Below are 19,607 nucleotides of genomic sequence, written 5' to 3' on the forward strand. Positions count from 1 at the left end.
GCCTGCAAGAAAACTGCACTAGCCTCCATCTTGCTGTCATCAACCTGCAAATAGAAAGGGTGGGCCATCAGGATAAAATATATGATAATATCTAACCCTTTCTAGGAAATGTACCAATTCTCGCTTGGTAGAAGGTGTTGTGCTAGACTGTTATGGTGATGGGAGAGCTGAGCTAAAAGTCAAAGGGTTTTGATTTGCCAGTCCATTAAACAGATTTCATAATGAAATCTAGTTAATAACTAAAAGAGGAATATGGCAACTGCAAGTGGCTGGATGATGGAGTTTCCTCCAAAAGGTGGCTTGGCTCAGTTTTACATATAGGATGAGGAGTGTAGATATCCACAGGGATGTCATAGAAAAGCTGCTGCTCCGCGTCTCAAAAGGAGCCTTTTCAGGTGGTTTGGGCATTTGTTTAGGGTGCCTCCTAGACACCTCCCTTTGGAGTTTTTCCAGGCAAGCTCAACAGAGCGAGGAGACCCCAGCATGAACCCAGAACCTGCTGGAGAGATTAGTTGTGGTCAAAAGTTTATTATTCACTCTGTGAAAAAAATTGGGGCTTTTAACGAACAGTTTTGAACTGTTCTTTTTACAGGGATTGTACTGAATACAGCTTTAATGAATTAAAAAAACAAAACAAGAATTTGATGCACAAGTTTTAATTTATTGAGAATTTTCTCTTATAAAAATAATTCTGGCTGGATATTTGAGGAGTTCATTGCAATTAGTTGCTTTCCTGGCCTGTATTTTGCTTTTGTAATCCACAAATTTTCAAAAGGATTGATGGTGGGACTTTGGGAAGGCCATTGTGGAAGCTTAATGTTAGTCTGCTTTATCCATTCAAAACCAGTTTTTATGTGTTTTTGGGATCATTGCAATGTTGGAGCGTCCAAGTTTCAACCGCCTAGCTCTTGATTTGGGTTGAAACTTAAGAATTTGGGGGTATTCCAAATTCTTAAGTTTCAACCCATTCACTGCATACATTGTATCAGTACCACTGTTGCTAGCTAGCTCCAGAGGATTATGGTACGACCACCACCATCCTTAAAATGGTCAGTGTTCTTAGATTTTAAAGTCTCCTCTTTAATCCTCCAAACATATATCTTGTTAGTGTAGGCAAATAGCTCAGTCTTTGTGCTGATGTGACCCATAAGTTCTCTACAAGAACTGGTTCTCGAGATGACCAAGGACCCAATGGTCACTAACAGAGTTCCAGTTTTCCTCTATGGAGAGAGAAACTTGCAGAAGGATAATTTCTACAGCACTCCACCCAAAGGCCTGTATTGTAGAGTGGCCAAATGGAAGCCACTTCTCAGTAAAAGGCACATGACAGCCCACCTGGAGTTTACTAAAAGGCACCTGAAGGCAAAAGTTTTTTCTTCCAACAGGACAATGACCCTAAGCACATGGCCAGTATAAAAAAAAAGAGTGGTTTTAGGACAATTCCTTTGTCCTTGAATGTTCTTGAGTAGCCCAGCTGGAGCCCAGACTTGAACCCAATTGAGCATCCTTCAAGACTGCTCAAAGAAGTCCTATCATTAATTGATATTTTCACCTATCGTTATTAATTGGCTGTGAACTACAGGCCTTTAAGGCTGAAGTAAAAAGCATTTCTTAAAAAGCCATCACTTGACCCAGATTTGTTAGCTAATCATTGGCAAATCTTCAACCTTTCTTTTATCTTAAAAAAAATAAAATGTTGACAGAGTAGTTATAAAACAGCTCATTATCTGCAGATTAATGGTTTATTTTCAAGAGTTTCAGTTAAATTTCAGATCACATCACAGTACAGAAACAGTGTTAGTGAAGGTTAAAATAATGACAGTGATCTCATCTCTGTACTTGTCCTGTGAGACCTCAGTTCAGTGTTCGGTAATGTTGACCACAATATTTTGTTACAGAGATTACAGCATGGCATAGAAATAAAAGGCATTACACTGCAGTGTTTTAATAATATCCATCTAACAGACTCAAATTTGTTCTTGTAAATAGAGTTAATTATGGAGTTCTGCAGGGTTCCGTATTAGGAACAATTCTGTTTACATTATACACGCTTCCCCTAGGCAGTACCTTTCAAAGGCATAACATACATTTTCCCCGATTATTATCAAGCTGTCCTAAAAACTAATTAAAAAACCCTCAGTTGATCCAAACAGCAAGAATACTGAGAGGGATTAGAAAGGGCATTTTTCTCCCATACAGGCTAATCCCCACTGGCTCTCTGTTAAATCCAGAATTGAAATTAAAATCCTTCTCATTACATATCATTTTCAATAATCAGCCCCCATATTATCTTTAAAAGCCTTGTAGTACCGTATTCCCCAAAAGAGCACTTTGCTTTTCAGACTGCTGGTCTGCAGTTCCTAGGGTATTTGAAAGTAGAATGGGAGTCCGAGCCTTCAGCTTTCAGGCCCCTCTTCTGTGGAACCAGCTCCCAGTTTGGATTTGGGGGACAAGTTTAAGATTAGGTGTAAAGCTGTCCTTGCTGATAAAGCATATAGTTAGGGCTGGATCTGGTGACAATGAATCCACCCTTACTTATGCTGCAAATGTCTCTGCTGCTGGGGGCTTCCCATGATGCACTGATTATTTCTTCTTCACTTAACTTTTTTACTCACTCGGCATTTAATCGTTAGTTAGTAATAAATGATTAAACAAATGTGTCTTTTATCCTGTCTTCCTCCCATTAGTCCCAGCCAGTCGCAGTAGATGGCTGCCTCTCAGCGAGTCCGGTTCTGACAGAGGATTCATCCTGTTAAAAGGAAGTTTACCCATCCCACTGTTGCTAAGTGGTCACTGATAGGGGGTCGTTGGATTGTTGGCGCTTCTCTCCATTATTATAGGGTCTTTACTTAACAACAAAGCATTTTGGGGTGACTGTTGTTTAATATGGCTCAATAGAAATAAAATTAAAACTGAATTGAACATCACTGGAAATAACTGAAAATGGCTGGCACTGACGCGTCCCATCAACCCTGAACTTGAGAGGTTCTGAGAGTAATAATGGGAGAAACTACACTTTAATTTAGTTTCTTTTTGAATGAGGCTGTAACATGTTAAAATGTGGAACAAATTAAGCACTTTGAATACTTTCCAGATGCATTGTATTCTAGTTGACGGGCTCTTTATTTAGTTTTGTGTTCCTTAGCAAAGTTGCTGAATGGTACCAAATTTGTATGGAGTTTGTAGAAACATAATGGTATGTAATTTTAATAGTTAACAATGACAAGGCTGGCTGGCTAACTAAACACCTCTCCAACCAAGTGACAAACTGATGAAGATAAAAATGGTGACATCAGACAAATTTTTTGTATTAATTATATTAAACATATCAATGTGTCATTTATTATTTTTATTTTTGAAAAGTAAAGAATAATACAGATAAAAACAAATCTCAAACATTTTGAAAGAGTAGAAGTGTCCAATGTCTGGACTGGTATTATACTGTAAAGCACATGAATTTGTTTTATTAATCAATTTTGCTATTTAATAACAGTCTTAAAAGAGAACCTCCTGATATTAGGAGACATACAAAGACGAAGAACCTCATAAGTAGTGAGGAACTTGAAAGCAGCTCTTAGCTGATGCTAAAACATTCATTGCAGTTAAGACCCTGAGCAGACCTTCCCATCCTAGATGAACAAGCTTGGTACGGACGTTTCCTCGTGATTCCTACACAGTTTCTTGCTTTTTCTTCAATCTTAATAATGTCCTGCGAGTTTCTTTCTGCAGTTAGTTTCATTCGTCATCCTGAAGTTTTTCATCTTGTTCTGTCTCACATATCCAATGTCTTCTGAGCAATTTGGAGAATCTCCCATGACCAATTGGCGGCAGAAATTCATGGGACTCATAGGCTTGGCCCCCACTAAAAACCCAACAACTCCCTGTTCCTCTTCCCCTCTGCTGTTCTCCATCCCAGCATGCATCTTGTTTGAAACTGACAGCAGATGGACATCAGAGTGTGCATTAGCCACTGTGTGGCGCCGCACACCGCCAACTTTCTCCAGATATGCCTCTCCTTCTTGTTCCACCAGTGGAGAAAGAGATGAGGAGTCTAAGGAGCTATGATGCTGTGTGATCTTAATTTCAGGCTGGGACTGGTCACCTAGCAGTGCTTCAGATGAACGTAGATGACAGGGCTCTGGTTGAGGAGAAATAAAAACAGAAAACTGATTTCAATCGACAAGTCATTTTTGTTTCATGTCATTACTTCCAGAGTCTCTTTTTTTTCAGTAAGTGGATTGCACATTCAGATTAGATCAGACTTCTTCTTACATGAAGTTTAAGTTACAAAACATAATGCTGATTTCCATCAAAACCTTTTTTTCAGCTATCAGCTATGTTACATATTAAAAACCATTACAACATTGTCAAAATACAGCTTTTACTGTGACTCGGATTAAAAGCGTGTTGGAAAAATGTTTTACTCCAACAGCATATCATTCAGGTGTCACCAAACAGCAGTTAATTCAGATTCTTTCATTTAACTTTAATAACTGCAGCTTCAAACTGTTTAGCAAAATATAAATAACACTAACACATGGATGAAGGGTTAAGTCACCCCATAATACCAGGCCATGCCCAGAAAAGTACAGTGTACTTAAGTAAATACTGTTTTTCTGAAAAATCACCAGGTAACGACTCAAAATTAGTTGTGCCGTACGCAAAAAGGTCTCAGTCTAAGTCTAAACTGTGATTACACCACTACAAAACCTTCATTTTGTTTGTGTTTTTCAGCTCATTGCCGTGCTATATAACCCAAGTGTGCTTTTGTTTCAGACTCAAATTTATGGCTCCTTCAATTACAGCAAGTCCTCAATGTCCTGAAACAGGAAAGCTGCCCCATACCGACACACTACCACCACCATGTTTAACTGTTGGTATGATGTTATTTTTATGAATTGCTATGTTAGTTTTGTCAACCCTTTATATCTAACCCTATATTTGTCTCCTCAGTCCAAAGAATATTTCCCCCAAAGTCTTGGACCTGAAATGAGCCCTGAAATTCTTTAGATGTCATTCTAGGTTCTCTTATGACTCCAGGATTAGTTGTCAATGTGCTCTTAGAGTAATTTTGGCAAGCTTGCTGCTCTTGGGAAGGTTCATCACTGATCCAAGTTTTCTTCATTTATAGATAATTGTTCTCACCATGGTTTGCTGAAGCTCCAATGCCTACAACAATACAGAGAAACCCCCAGTGGTGATAATCATGATGTAAATTTCCTGTTCACTTGCTACTGCTATGTTTCCAAACATGTCTGCACATGTGTACAATGACATTCAGACTTTACTGACTTCAGATCAGTGAACAGCCAGGGGCAGCTGGTCTAGCATACTTGCTTCTTGTTAGTGTTCTACATAGTGAAAACAGAAGAGGATGCTGGCCTTTTAGCTTGACAAATTCCAGCCTTTAGCTGCGTCCCAATTTATCCTGCAATGGATGCAGCCCCTAAATGGGAAGTGGGACAGAGCTGTTGTTAACAGGACACAAATCGTCAATGAAATGACAGAAATGATCAACACCGATCACAGCCAGTACAAAACATGGATATAACTTCTGGGTCAGACTCTAGTGGTGCAGCCCAGAACCCTAGTAGTTATAGTCAAGGTCACATCTGCTCCTCCCTCCCTGACACACTGGACCCTCTTCAGTTTGCCTATCGGACAAACAGAGCCAAAGAGGATGCCATCGTCCTGGCAACGCACACCACCCTCACTCACCTGGAGAAAGGGAATACATATGCAAGGATGCTCTTCATCGACTACAGCTCGGCATTTAACACCATCATCCCCTCGAAACTTGCCACGAAGCTCGTCAACCTTGGGCTGGGAACACCAATCTGCAGATGGATTCTAAACTTCCTCACAAACAGGCCCCAGGTGGTGAGAGTTGGTAAGCACACCTCCTCACCACTCATCCTAAACACAGGTACGCCACAGGGTTGTGTGCTTAGCCCCCTTCTATATTCCCTGTTCACACACGACTGTGTTGCTAAACACGTGTCCAACATCATCATCAAGTTTGCTGATGACACAACCATCATAGGCCTCATCACAGGCAATGATGAGACGGCCTATAGAGAGGAGGTGATGGCACTGTACGAGTGGTGTCTGGAAAATAACCTGACTCTCAACATCAGCAAAACTAGAGAAATGATAGTGGACTACCGGAAATGACCAGTCAGAGAACACCAGCCCATCCACATCAACGGTGTCAAGGTCGAAAGGGTCAGCAGCTTCAAGTTCCTTGGAGTCAACATCACTGAGGACTTCTCCTGGACCCTTCACACAGACACTGCTATCAGGAAAGCTCGCCAGCGGCTTTACTTCCTGAGGAGGCTGAGGAAGTTTGGCATGAACGCCAACATCACCTCAAATTTTTACAGGTGTGCAATTGAGAGCTTGCTGACGAGCTGCATTACAGTTTGGTACGGAAGCTGCTCTGCCAGCAGCCGTAAAGCACTACAGAGGGTGGTGAAGGCAGCAGAGCACATCACTGGCACGAGGCTTCCTGCCATTCAGGACATTTACCTCCAGCGATGCCTCCGTAAAGCACACAGCATCATCAAGGACCACAGCCACCCAGCACATCAGCTGTTCTCCTTGTTACCATCTGGCAGACATTACAGGAGTCTGTCTGCTCGGACTACAAGACTTAAAACCAGTTTCTACCATCAAGCCATACGACACCTCAACCACAACACTTAAACACACACAACACAGCACTCAGAAGCTACCCTGCAGCTTCACAAGTACTCTGTTTAATCTGCACTGGTCACTTCACTTTATTGTCATTGATATTTATATTTAAAAGTGCAATACTGTAATTTTCTGCTGCTCATTCCTGTGCAATATCCCATCTGCCCTCCCGTCATATTCCTTTTCAAGATTTTCTTATTTAATCACTAGTGTACATATATTTATATTTATAGATACATATATATTTAGTCATCTTTTCTCTTTTACCATGTCTCTCTAATATTTTGCTCCTTACTATTCTATTTTTTTATTATTTTATTTTATTTTATTATATTTTATTATATTTTCTCCTACTGTATCATGCTGCTGAGTGACTGCTGCTCGTCAAACACATTTCATTGCAATGTTGACCCTGTGCTAACTTGCATATGACAAATAAAACTGAAAACTGAAGTCTACTTAAACTGCCCTCAAGAAACAATAGCCAGCTGTGACCACAAGATGGCAGACATTTACAGGGTGCCAGTAGAAAGGCACTATGAGATCCTTTCCTGAATAGAAAGCTGTTCAGAGGTGTAAGGTTGTTTTGATAGGTTTTAATATTTGTCCATTATTCCATACATATCTGACAGAAATGAAGGAAAAGCAGAATATGTTCACTTTAATGACTGTTTTTAATAATTCTGTGAAGAATTATGACTCATAGAAAATATCTTTGGTTATTTATTTACAGTTCGTCACTTTATTGTAATAACGTGTTCCTGTCAGAATGCTGTAGGAAAGACGAGCACTGATCTAACTGTTCAGTAGCAGACAACAAGATTTGTGATCTGATCCATCCTGAAATTAAACCCAGCTATTTGATCCACTAATCTTTATTCAGTCGTACAGAGATTGTGTATGTGTGTAAAACATTTTCAGAGTCTCCTCCAACAGGAGCAGATTGTGTTTTGAAACGTGAAGTAACTGGTTATTGCTGGAATGAAAGTACAATGCAGCAGGAGCAGATTAAGCGGCCAACCTCTGAGAGGATTTAAACAGCACATTGCCTCTGACCTCTGAAACAAGCTGACTACGTTCAGCAGGCACTTTTGTTGCAAACTTACTAATTATTTCTTAAAAACATAAACATTACTTTCTTAATGTAATCCATCTGTCATAGTAAAGACATCTATACCATTAGATTTGTATTGAAAATCAACTGCAGATGTATGCAGAGGTCAATGTAAAACAATGCACCTTTTTTATGTTTGAGCAACCTGAAATCAGAAATCATTGGTTAGCTATTGAAAAGTTAAAAGGAAGATAAAAGATTTTAAAAAGTCATGCAATCACTATCAGTACTGGTTAATGTGTTAGGAACACAGATAAGCTACATTTTTTGATGGAAATGAAAATGATCAAGTGACAGAAGGGTAAATTCAAAGACAACCCAAAAACTCAAAGTGAAAGATTGATGCAGCAGGCTAGTCCATCATGCTGAAATGTCTTTACAACAACTCAAAATGGTACTCAGTAGTTTGCATGGCCCCCATGTGCTTGTCTAACAATAGACAGATGCCATCCTGGGGAGTCTCCTCTCAGATCTGGACCAGGGCATCACTGAGCACCTGGACAGTCTGAGGTGCAACCTAGCAGCACTAGATGAACTGAAACATTATGTCCCAGAGGTGTTCTGTTGGCTTTAAGCCAGGCGAGCAAGAGGACTAGTCAATGTTATCAATTTTCTTCATCTTCCAGGAACTGCCTACATACTCTAACCACATGAGGCCTGGCAATGTTGTGCACCAAGAGGAACCCCGGGACCATCACACCAGTGTAGCATCTGACGATGGATCTATGGATTTCATTCTGATACCTAATGGCAGTCAGGGTGCTATAACCTGTAGAAGTATGTGCGTCCTTCGCCAGACCATCACTAACCCACCACCAAATTGGTTGTGCTGAACAATGTTACATGCAGCATAACACTTTCCATGGTTCTCTGGAACCTTTGACATCTGTGCAAAGCACAAGATTTCAGCCATCAACCTGCCAATTCTGGTATTTTATGATAAATGAAAACCAGGATCCATTGTTCCAGGCAGTGAGCACAGGGCCCATTAGAGGCCACGCTGTCATGAAACCTGAAGCCAGGTTATTTTGTTCGGTTCTGGCAGTGCTCAGCCTGTTCCTCCACACAAAGGAGCAGATACCAGTCCTGTTGATGGGTTAAGGACCTTCCACGGCCCTATCCAGAGCTACTACCCGTCTCCTGAAATTTCCTCCATGCTCTCGAGACATGGGAGTACAACTAACCTTCTGGTATTTTATCTTTAATATAATGTCATATCCAGATAATGTGAAAAAAAGTAGAACCAAAATGAGTGAAAAATATAGCTCAAAAGCACTTTACGTTGGTCCTCAACTCAGAAGGTTAAACCAATAACCTCTGCGCTCAGGTGACCCAAGGTGATGTAAGCCATAAAATCTGTAACAAATCAATGTAATGTAAAAGCAGCATCAGTGATCAGTGGACTGACCTAATTGGTGGCTGTTTCTATTGTGCAGGACATTGCAGATATATGGAGACACAACAATTTCCACTAGACTCTCCAAACGGTGATACTCCGAACTTGGAACACCCGACTCATGGATACCCTGCCAGAAAAAGACAAAGACGTTCATACAATTTTTGATGTTAAGTGAGTACCTTTGGGCCTCTGTAAGATATTTTAAAAACTGAAGACATTTTTTTCTCACTTCAAAATACTAAGTAAGGATGGATACCAGGACCAGAGTGGTCAGTAGTAATGAGAAGCATCTAGGCAAACTGTACTGCTACTGGAATTCATGCAGTATTAATGCAATCTAATATATCTGATACTTTCTAATTTCTAACTAACCCCCAATAAAATGTGCCAATTTCAAGGGATTACATTTGACATCGCTGTGCGTTAATACTTGGTCAAAGCCGACAGGTCAGAATGTTCAAAAGACTGGGCGCATTTTACAACTAATGAAAAATTCAACTAAATGCAATCTTCTATACAGGATGCTAGTTACATTTGCAAATATAACATTCTTCACAGCACAATATGTTTACTTTAGCAAGCAGTCAATGCTTTATATCAGCATCTTCAGGGCAACCTCCTGGTCCCACACTAAATGAACCTTTAGTAAGTATTTCTTTAAATGTAGACAAGCAGCAGCCATAGTTCTGTCAGATCAAACGTACAACCAAATTCTTAAATTGCTTAATTATTGTGAAAAAATTCCCCACCGTTTATTACAGTGGAGTCAAGTTGATTTGGGTTGATTTAGGTCCTGAATGCTTGGTAACAAATCATCACAACAGCAACAACTACCATGTAGCTAGCCCAAGTTTACACTAAGTCTGAATTTAGTGTAAACTGTCATGACAATGAAAAACAATTTAGTATTGTAGTAATATTGATGGCAGAAGTACGATTATTTTGGCCCCCTAATGTGTCAGAATTATAACGTCTGTTATATCTTTATTTTATATAAAATATAGAGAATGGCATCAACTAGTGTATTGATAAGTAATATCCTTATCCAAAACCTATTGAAGGTCTTCATGTTAAAACTGTTTAGATCTAGGGGTATTACTGATGATTAGTACTTTTAAATAGCCTGTTTTTTTTTTATTTTTGCAGTTTTATCTGTAATTTCACCAACAACAACACCAGTACTTAGCTTACATAAGAGTCAAATATGTTAGCAATAAACCCAAAATGAAAACTTTTATGGACTCACAGGTACTTTCTGTTTAATAATGGCTACACTTCTGACCTAACTGCATTCTTATGTTATGCTCATACCTTTTCTTTATCTTTTGGGACATTAACATTTGATGCAAGCTCAGTTTTAGCTGCATTTCCAAATAATATGATTAAGCTAACATGGACAAACTGTTTCATATGTATCTGATTGTATTTTCTGGGTTACAGTGATGTCGGCCATGAAGAAATATCGTGCTAATTAAGAAATAAAGGCTGTAACTGACTTGTAATTAAATAGAGCGAGTGATTGTGTGTGACTGTGTGTTTACCTGTAACACCAGTAGCATCTGTGTGACTGATGGAGGAATAGAGGTTGCATTTCCCAGAGTTTCCTCCAGGTGAAGTTTTAACAGCACCAGGTCTCTGAAGGCCAAGAGAGCCATCTGTCTCACAGTCAGCTCCTGACCCTGGAATGCACAAAGTCATATTTAAAAATACATAAACACAGACTATTATTAAAGACAACATTTCACTATTGGTTAATTTGCCTGCCTACCTGCGCCCTACTTTCACTTTCAGCCAAGTCTTCACATTACGATTTCATAATTTACATTACGGTGACCTCATGTGGGCTTTTCATCCCAATATGATTTCAAATCTAGATAATGTGAAAAAATACAACCAAAAAGAATGAAAAACATCGCTCAGAAGCACTTTACTTCAGTCCTCAGATCAGAGGGTTAATCTAATAACCTCTGCACTCAAATGACCCCAGGTGATGTAAGGCTTTAAATCTGTAACTTTAGATCTTCTAAAACCACGCACACACACAGACTAAGCCCATGACACAGCTGTTTTGGACAAACAATATTGTGTGTCCAAAACATTTTTTGGACAATTGAGCTATGACAATAACAGAAAAAAACTCAACATCTGACTGTTCTGATACCATTAGGGTAATCTCACAAATTCAAAAATGTAGGAAGAAAAGAAAAAGATTTACTTTTATGAACATCACAGTTTTCATGTATTCACCCCTGCGCCCTGAGCCTGGTTATGCTGTTAAATTGGAGTTCCTTTTCTTCTTCCATATCTCAGTGATTACTCATCTGATCATCAGGGTTCTCTCTCTCTCTCTAACATTTTTTGAGTCTATATCGTACATTATATGGCATCTTGTTGTTAACTGGTACTATACGAATGTCTTCTTCCAGCCTCTCCTTTTAGGGGCCTACATCTCCAGTCACACCAACCCTCTGCATGTCCTCAGTCCCTACGTTAATGAATTTTCTCTTTGGTCTTCATTTTTTCTTCCTGCCTCAATACCCTTAGCTGCTCCTTCTTCAATATCCTTTGCTTAATTTATCCACAAGCCCTTATCTCCACATGTTCACACAATCTCATCCTTGCTTCTCTTATTTTGTCTACAAACACTGAGCATGATCTGCCACTCCTGACTCATCTAGCTCCTCCCCATGTTTTTTGTAAGACTAACCATCTTTAAACTCTATAATATAGTTGGTCTCACTACCATCCTTCCTCGCCACTTCCCTTTTGTCACAAATTGCCCACTTCACCTGCCTCTAACCTCTTCTTGACTTCTCTCTTTTACACTGTTCCTTCAAATGGTTATCCCCAGGTATTTAAACTCATCTGCCTTCACTACCTGTACTTCATGCATCTTAAACATTACACCTCCCTAACTCCAATTCACATAGATTGTACCCGTCTTTCTTCTACTAGATTGTATTCCTCTTCTTTAAAGTGCATACCTCATCTCTCTCTTTCACCTGCTTCCTACTGTCACCACAGATCACAACATTGTCTGCAAAACTCACTGTATAATCATTTTTCTGGATTGACAGCCCTATTTTAAAGTAACATAACATAACATAAGTAACATAATATAAAAAAGGCTCCAGAAGTCTTGGTTTAATTGAATGCTGTATTATTAAAGTTCGGGAAGAACTGAACTATACATTTTTGTAATGTGGACGATGAACACTTTACCTGGACAGGGTAGAAGATGGCCTGCAGTGTAGGGAGGGTCTCTGTGAAGAACTGGTCCCACATACAGGCAAGGACATTAAGCTGGTTGTCATCTGTGGGGACACAAGAGTTAGAAATACAACCAATATTACAGTGATATGCTGAGCTTTTCCCACCATCTGAGGACTTACTCGTACTGTTTTTCTGTCTGTATAAACAAACAGGTTAACACAAGATAGACACAAGCATGATGTTCTGCTGAAACCTGTTACTTTATAACAGATCAATATCCTTTATTTGGCTGCAACATAGTGGCAACATAATCATATATGCAGTGATTCCATGGTCCACCAGACAATATCAGACACGGCCACTACAGCAACTTTTGGAAAATGTGGGGTGCCATCAGAGTCACAGTCTAACACATTTTTATTTTTTCACATTTTAAATCAGTCAAAATTATTAGAGAAACAATTATTAGTTCAATCATTTCAACCAGTTTTACACACAATAGTCACAATTTACTAAACCAGCTAAAAAACCCAACATAATAGAATTCAATAACTTCTACAGTGGGAGTGCAAAAATATCAATACAGTTCCCTTTAATCCAAATTCTACTAACTTAGTCTGTTCAGTCTTAATGGAATGACAATTAAGAGCAGATTCAGCTAAATATTTTCCCCAGCTGACTGAAGACATAATATAATGTTAGAGTGATATAAACTTCAACATTTCTTGGTGGGATTAACTGGATAGAGACGCATACATAGCAACATATGAAATTCTAGTCTTTTGCTTGTGCTGTCAGGAGTTATGTGAGCGCAAGGAAGACTTAATTATTCACACCAGTTTGGAGGAATTGGCCCACTCTTCTGTCCTGAATTGTTTAAATTCAGCCAGACTAAACAGGCTGTTCATTTTTGAGAGAACGGCCCGTGTAAGCTCATGTAAAGGCATCTTAGCTTTTGTCTAAAATTTAATTAGGCCAAGTCAAGACCTTTATTTTTTGAGTCATTCAGAGGTTGCTGGTGTGCTTTAGATCATTGTTCTGCTGCACAACCCAAGTGTACCTGAGCTTTGTGTACTTGAGCTCTGTACCCCCATCCTTGCTTTTTAAAGAGTTAGAACAGAACTTTATTAATCCCTTGGCGAGGTGGCCTGGATGACTGAGAACCTTCACAGACATATTGTATCCCTATTTCTGTAAAACAGTTTTTGAATTTTGTTCTTGAAAAGCACTATGTAAATAAACCTTACTACTTGCAAATGACTTCATGCAAAATTCTCAGTGACTTAAATACCACCCCACCTAATCAAATTTCCCTTCTGTCATTTTAAATCCTATAGTTACAAGAATGTATTCATTTTCAATTTTATGCAATATGAGACAGTGCTGATCCAGGCCTGTTCTCTTCTACATTGTTCTGGGCCGATAGTAAACATAGGGCGAACTAAACATAAGAGATTCCAGCTTCTTTATATTAACACCCTACTAACCAGTGTCACTGTTTTGAAGAAGGATATGTTCCAGGACTCCAGATAGACCTCGACTCAGCAGCTGATTCTAAAACATCAACACAGATAGACAAAGACTTGAAATGTGTATCCAGGACAATCAAGCCAATAAATAGGTCATCATCTACAAGCTGATGTCTTTAAATTTCACGCCACATTTCATGCAACTGCCATTTCAAATTGGGACAACATAAAACAGAAAATAATCATATATTTAATCTTACCACATGTCAGATTAGAACAGAAGGCAGGATTATAAAGAGATTCCCAAAGACTCAGACTGAAAGTTAACCAGTCCAAATACTGCGTGATCCTGTGTTCAGCACTGTCTGAAAATCATTGTCAGTGTCCCACCTGCTAAATTAACGCACTAATACCCAAACAAAAATCCATTCATACATTAGATTAGAACTAATCATATTATAAATATTGTGGTTGGTACTTTTCTACTCATTTTGAGCACGCAAAGCATTTTAATACTATGAGGCTCATTTATAAGAGTACTTTTTTCTAACCTAAGCACTTTCAACCTGATATCATTATAATAACACTCACATGGATGCATCACAGGCAACTCAGGGTTCAATATCTTATCACTGACCTTCCAGCTAGTCGATGACCTGCTCTACCTCTTGAGCCACAGCTACTCTAGCTTGTATTTATGTAAAAATATCACTACTGAAGCAGTGACCAACAAGGTATTATTGTTATTATAGCATGCATACAGGTGTTTTAACACATGGGTCAAATATTAAAGGCAGAGTATAAAAAGCATTGCTGTTCTTCCTTATTTATTGTGTTAGTAAGTAGCACAGGAAACTATCATCACTGTAACAGTGAACACATTTACACAGCACACATTTCCTTTCAGATAATGAGATACAGCAGAAATTGCTCTTTAGTTTCGCAGCTCTTTTTGCTCGTCACAGGAACCAGGAGCCCTGTGGTTTCTCAGTTGCGCGGGGCAACCAGACTTGGAGCACTCACAGCGCTTTTTTGTTTGGTTTGCTTGGCTCTTTTGGCAACGGCTGACACTGATCAGGGACTGCAGTTCTAGTACCTTGGATTGTTCCTAGTGACACAATTTTTAAATTGAGGTTTTCTAAGAATTTCAGTGTTATGAATTGAATTATGATGTTAGTGAAAGTAATTCATAAAGTATCTTAGCCACTGAGAGAGATCTAAAGGTGAAAATTGTTTCTTGCCCTTGAGTTCAGAGCAAATTGATTAAAGCTAAATGACTGAAGCAGTCATATCAATTAATATCAAGAGATTCAATCATTGGTCCTCTTGTGCAGTGACTAACATTAGGTAACTCGTACTACAAAGACATTAAAAAACAAACAAATAATGAGATTCATTTACAAATATTTGTATGGAAATGTTCTTATTCTGAGCAAAAGAAAAAAGAAGGGAATTACGGCTGGATTCATTAACCAAATTTGGATTCATTTGTTTTTAGGATCTAACAGTGTGCAAATCTGATCGGGGTTTTCTAACAGTCTCCACTGCCTCTGTTGTAGGTATGCAAGTGAAGAGAGAGACTATATCAAATGACACCATAGTTTCATCTGGCTCAAGTGAAAGTTCCTGCGCCACCGACTTCTAACAATGCTTCTTGGTAGTAAAGTGTTTTATAGCTGCAAAGCCAGTTTCTTTCCCCTTAAATGGAGCCACATTTGATTCAAACAAACAGGCTTCAAAAGCATGTGGAAGAAGCATCCACAGCCACTGCAGTCCTTCACCTCTGCTCTCTGCTCCTCATGTGGATCACACACTACTGCGGGATGGCATTCCATTCTTCAACCAGCATTTGTCACAAGTTAGTGAGTCTGTACAAGAAGAGCACACCGAAGTCCCACAGGTGCTCGACGGGGTTGAAGTCAAGACTACAAGCAGGCTAATTATTCCATGCTTTACTCCCAAGTTCTGAAGGTAATCTCTGATAAATCCCACTCTTTTGAGGCGAGCATTCTTGTTTGGGAGAATAGAGTTCAGTTCCAGACTGTGGAAATATTGTATTGCCACTGGTTGCCGAGTCTAATCTCGATATCTCCAGACCTAACTAAAAGCCTCCTTATAAAAATGAAAGTTTTAAGTCCAATCTTAAAAGCAGAGAGTGTGTCTGTCTCTCCAAATCCAAACTGGAAGCTGGTTCCATAATGAAGGGCCTGTCTCTACTCTACTTGAACAACTTGAACAATGAACTAGGAACCATGAATAAGCCTGCAGTCTGAGAGCAAAGTGCTTTTTAAATAAAGCACTATGAGCTGAATAACTACCTAAATCAGTGCCCAGAGGCTTTTCAAGCAGCTCCATAAACATACTGGCTTTTAGAAGAACTTAGTATATGTCCAGTATTATCCACATGAATGCTTGATTGCAAGGTTTCCTAACAGAACATTATAGTGATTTGTAATGTTCAGTATTTTTCACTTTATTTTTATGATTATAATGCTGTGGCTGATTGGTGCATATATAAAGCAGAACTGTACTGTTGATAATAACACTGGATATTTAAATATTACTTTTTTTTTTTTTTTTACTGAAGTCCAAAAGTTTTAATCTGAATGTCATGACAGAATGAAAGCTAAGCTGCTTCAGGATGTGAAGAGGAAAGACATTTCAGCACAAAGACGAAGACCAGAAACTCAGTGCTGGCATAACATGCAGATCTCATTAAAAAAAAAAAAAAAAAAACAGAAAGAAAAATTAAAAAGGACACTATATCCGAACACAAAGGGCATGTGTTGTCAAAATAAGCCTGCAATTTCATAATAAATGCCTTTCCAATTTTAAGATCAGTAATACAAGCGAGACAGAACTGTAAAATACTACAAGTCTCACAAAAACTACAATGGCAGTGATACAGTAGTTCCTGTGGCTCACAATCCATAACAATTTAAAGGTTATTTTCCATAAAATAATAAATTTGACTAACTTTAAAAATGATTAACTTTAAAAATAATTTCAGTGATCAACATATCAGCAAAAATCTATAAAATTGTAGCAACTTTACATGATGCATTGAGAACTTCTACGCTGCTCCTCTCTTTTCACCATTGCACCTACATGCCACTATTGTACGTTATTAAATTCCTTATACTACTTACTGTACTTTGTATCTTGTCCAGTTTATTGTTCCTGATTTCTCTATGCAATACTTTTTCTATTCTCTTTCCCCTCATCCCGTCACTATCTCTTACTGAGCCTGGTTCTGCTGGAGGTCTTCCTACTGGCAGTCACCATGTAGGATTCACTTTTGATCATTAGTGTTATCTCTCCAAATTTGTAGCTTAATGTCTTTACCTTAATGTATTAAGTTCTTTGAAATGGGTGTTGTTGTGGTGGCAGTGAATTGAATTGAGTATTGGTAAAATGCTCAAAAATCCAGTACCAGTACTACAAGACTAATGATAAGACAAAGTAAGGACAGCGCCCAACATCGGCAAAAGTAAATGTTTCCCTGCCCACTGAAAACAAACAGACCTTCAGATGTTTCTGACTTAGAGACTCCTGCTGACATGAACTCTGTTACTTTACTCAGGAGTAATAAAAGGTAAAAGAGGAAGAGAAAATACCTGGAAGTACTCTGTGATGAAGGAACCCATCTCAGTTTTAAGGAGCCACCTACAAAGACACAGAAGACTTGAGCAGTGAGGAAGACTGGCAGCTACCATGTTCCTTTTTATCTCACTCACACAGTCCAAACCAGTTTCTTCTTTAAGTTAATTTAAAGATCATACTGTAAATTAATAAATAAAAAGTTATATAAAAAAAGTTAATTTAAAGTTAAATTAGTTGTTCACTTATTGTTTCTGCCGACTCTTTCCACTTCTTCTGTCTCTGCATTTTGTTCTGTTCTGATTCAACAAGGCTACTTTGAAAAGAAAAAGTAAAGTGTCACCTGATGCTCTCGTTAAGTGTGTAGAGCTCATTAGTCTGCAGAGCTCCCCCCTTGAACACCTTGATCACAGCTGATTGGACCCTGAGAGAGAAATAAAACAGGTCAAGCAAATAAATTCTAGCTTGTATCGATCATAACTTAAATACAGAAATCTTTGTTTTATCATAGTGAGTTTCTGAAGAACTAAAAAACAGCAAACTGCATTATGTCTCCAGTAAGCTAGATCTTAGGCATTTTAAAAGAATGTAATACTTAGATTACTTATTTCCTTAGATTTTCAGTTGAAGCTGAAGGCATCATAACATTTATACCACCAGGGTCAAATATTTCAGGTAGAATGCCACAAGCTCCAAACAAATTACTGTGAGTTCTTCCCTCATTTGCATTGGTCAGGTCTAACCACAAATTTTGAACTGGACTTGGGTTCATGGATTTGTCACAGCAACACCAGGACACTTTGTACTTATTAAACCTGTCTGCCACAACTTCTGAAGCATAGTTGGGGTCACTGACCCATTTGCCATCACTTTCTAAGGGTTGAACAATTAAGTTTTCACAAAGGCCACATGAAAACCTTAGACTGCTGTGAAGGGCTGCACTTCAGCCCTGAATTGAGATTATCAGGATCTGAGATTCTGAGATTCAGATTACTGAACTCAATAATCTGAAAAGATTTTCAGAAAACTTGACCTCTGACCCTGACTTTTGGGGTAAGTTTCACAGATATTAAAACTTGTCCAAGACTTTTAGTAGATGCACCTATAGTATCAATTTGAAAATCCTACGTCACCCCACTGGTCAGGCACACATGGTAATACCTGATCAGAGCAGCACCACAGAGCAGTAAAGATCAAAGACTTTCACACAAATATCAAAAAATATAACGTTAGAATATAACCGGGGGGGGATATTTCACCCTATTTTGGGGAAGCTTTAGGATCTGTAATAATATATCAATCATAAAATTTGACCCCCCCCCCCCCCCACAAACAGATATTGGTTTGTTGCTTCAACGCAACACTGTGCGACAAGGGTAGTCAAACACCAAGTTATTATAGAATAAGTTTTATTAGTACGACAAGAATAAACAAATAAACAAACAAATAAACAATTTCACAGAACAATAAAACACCAAAATACATCCAACACTTGATCAGGGATCTCTCAGGGTGTCTTGTGCATTCAGTGTTGAACCTCAGGAAGCAGTTGCGGTCGGGGTGAAGCTGAGGTGCACATTGCATTTGGTGTACCACTGCACCCTGGCACCATGCATTGAAAAGAAAAAAAGTATTAGAAAGAAAGAAATGCAACAGGAAGATGCGCATGGACGGGTGCGCGCGCACACACACACACACACACACACACACACACACACACACACACACACACACACACACACACACACACACAATTACTTTAACAGCTGACCTCTGACCTCTTGAGGGATCCACTCCTCTACTTCACTGTCACTCCCTGAAAGCTCACTGTCCTCACTTTCTGCACATTCCCTTGGTTTCCTTCTTATAAGGTTTTTACATCCATGTCCTGTAATTCTCAGTATATTGTAAAGTAAAAAACATTGACTATGATCATACAAATGCACACAAACACATCTCTACACACATATGCTAATGTATTATATTGCCTGAAAAAAACTGGGATAACTGCACAGTGTTGCCTTGAGGCAACGAATGAAAAATAACAGTTTTACTCTACAAATAAATTGTAAAAAGTAAAACAAACAATCAAATATACTTCTTAACATATTCATGC

At 38.8% G+C, this 19,607-nt stretch overlaps 1 protein-coding gene across 3 annotated transcripts in view; it reads right to left on the minus strand.

Moving 5' to 3' along the window:
- Positions 1–2,408: 2,408 nt before the first annotated feature.
- Positions 2,409–19,607, minus strand: part of LOC146514937 (proline-rich protein 5-like) — a 40,483-nt gene continuing 23,284 nt past the window's right edge. For all 3 annotated transcript variants that reach the window (XM_085167441.1, XM_085167442.1, XM_085167440.1), the window contains 7 exons: positions 17,835–17,915; positions 17,509–17,557; positions 13,910–13,976; positions 12,432–12,523; positions 10,751–10,888; positions 9,219–9,336; positions 2,409–4,138 (listed from right to left, as the gene is read on the minus strand). In XM_085167441.1, the coding sequence (XP_085023567.1) occupies positions 3,699–4,138; positions 9,219–9,336; positions 10,751–10,888; positions 12,432–12,523; positions 13,910–13,976; positions 17,509–17,557; positions 17,835–17,915 (985 nt within the window). In that variant the 3' untranslated portion in view covers positions 2,409–3,698. The remainder of the gene's footprint in view (positions 4,139–9,218; positions 9,337–10,750; positions 10,889–12,431; positions 12,524–13,909; positions 13,977–17,508; positions 17,558–17,834; positions 17,916–19,607) is intronic.

The sequence above is a fragment of the Neolamprologus multifasciatus genome, chromosome 7 (genome assembly GCF_963576455.1).
Source record: "Neolamprologus multifasciatus chromosome 7, fNeoMul1.2, whole genome shotgun sequence".
Lineage (NCBI taxonomy): Eukaryota > Metazoa > Chordata > Actinopteri > Cichliformes > Cichlidae > Neolamprologus > Neolamprologus multifasciatus.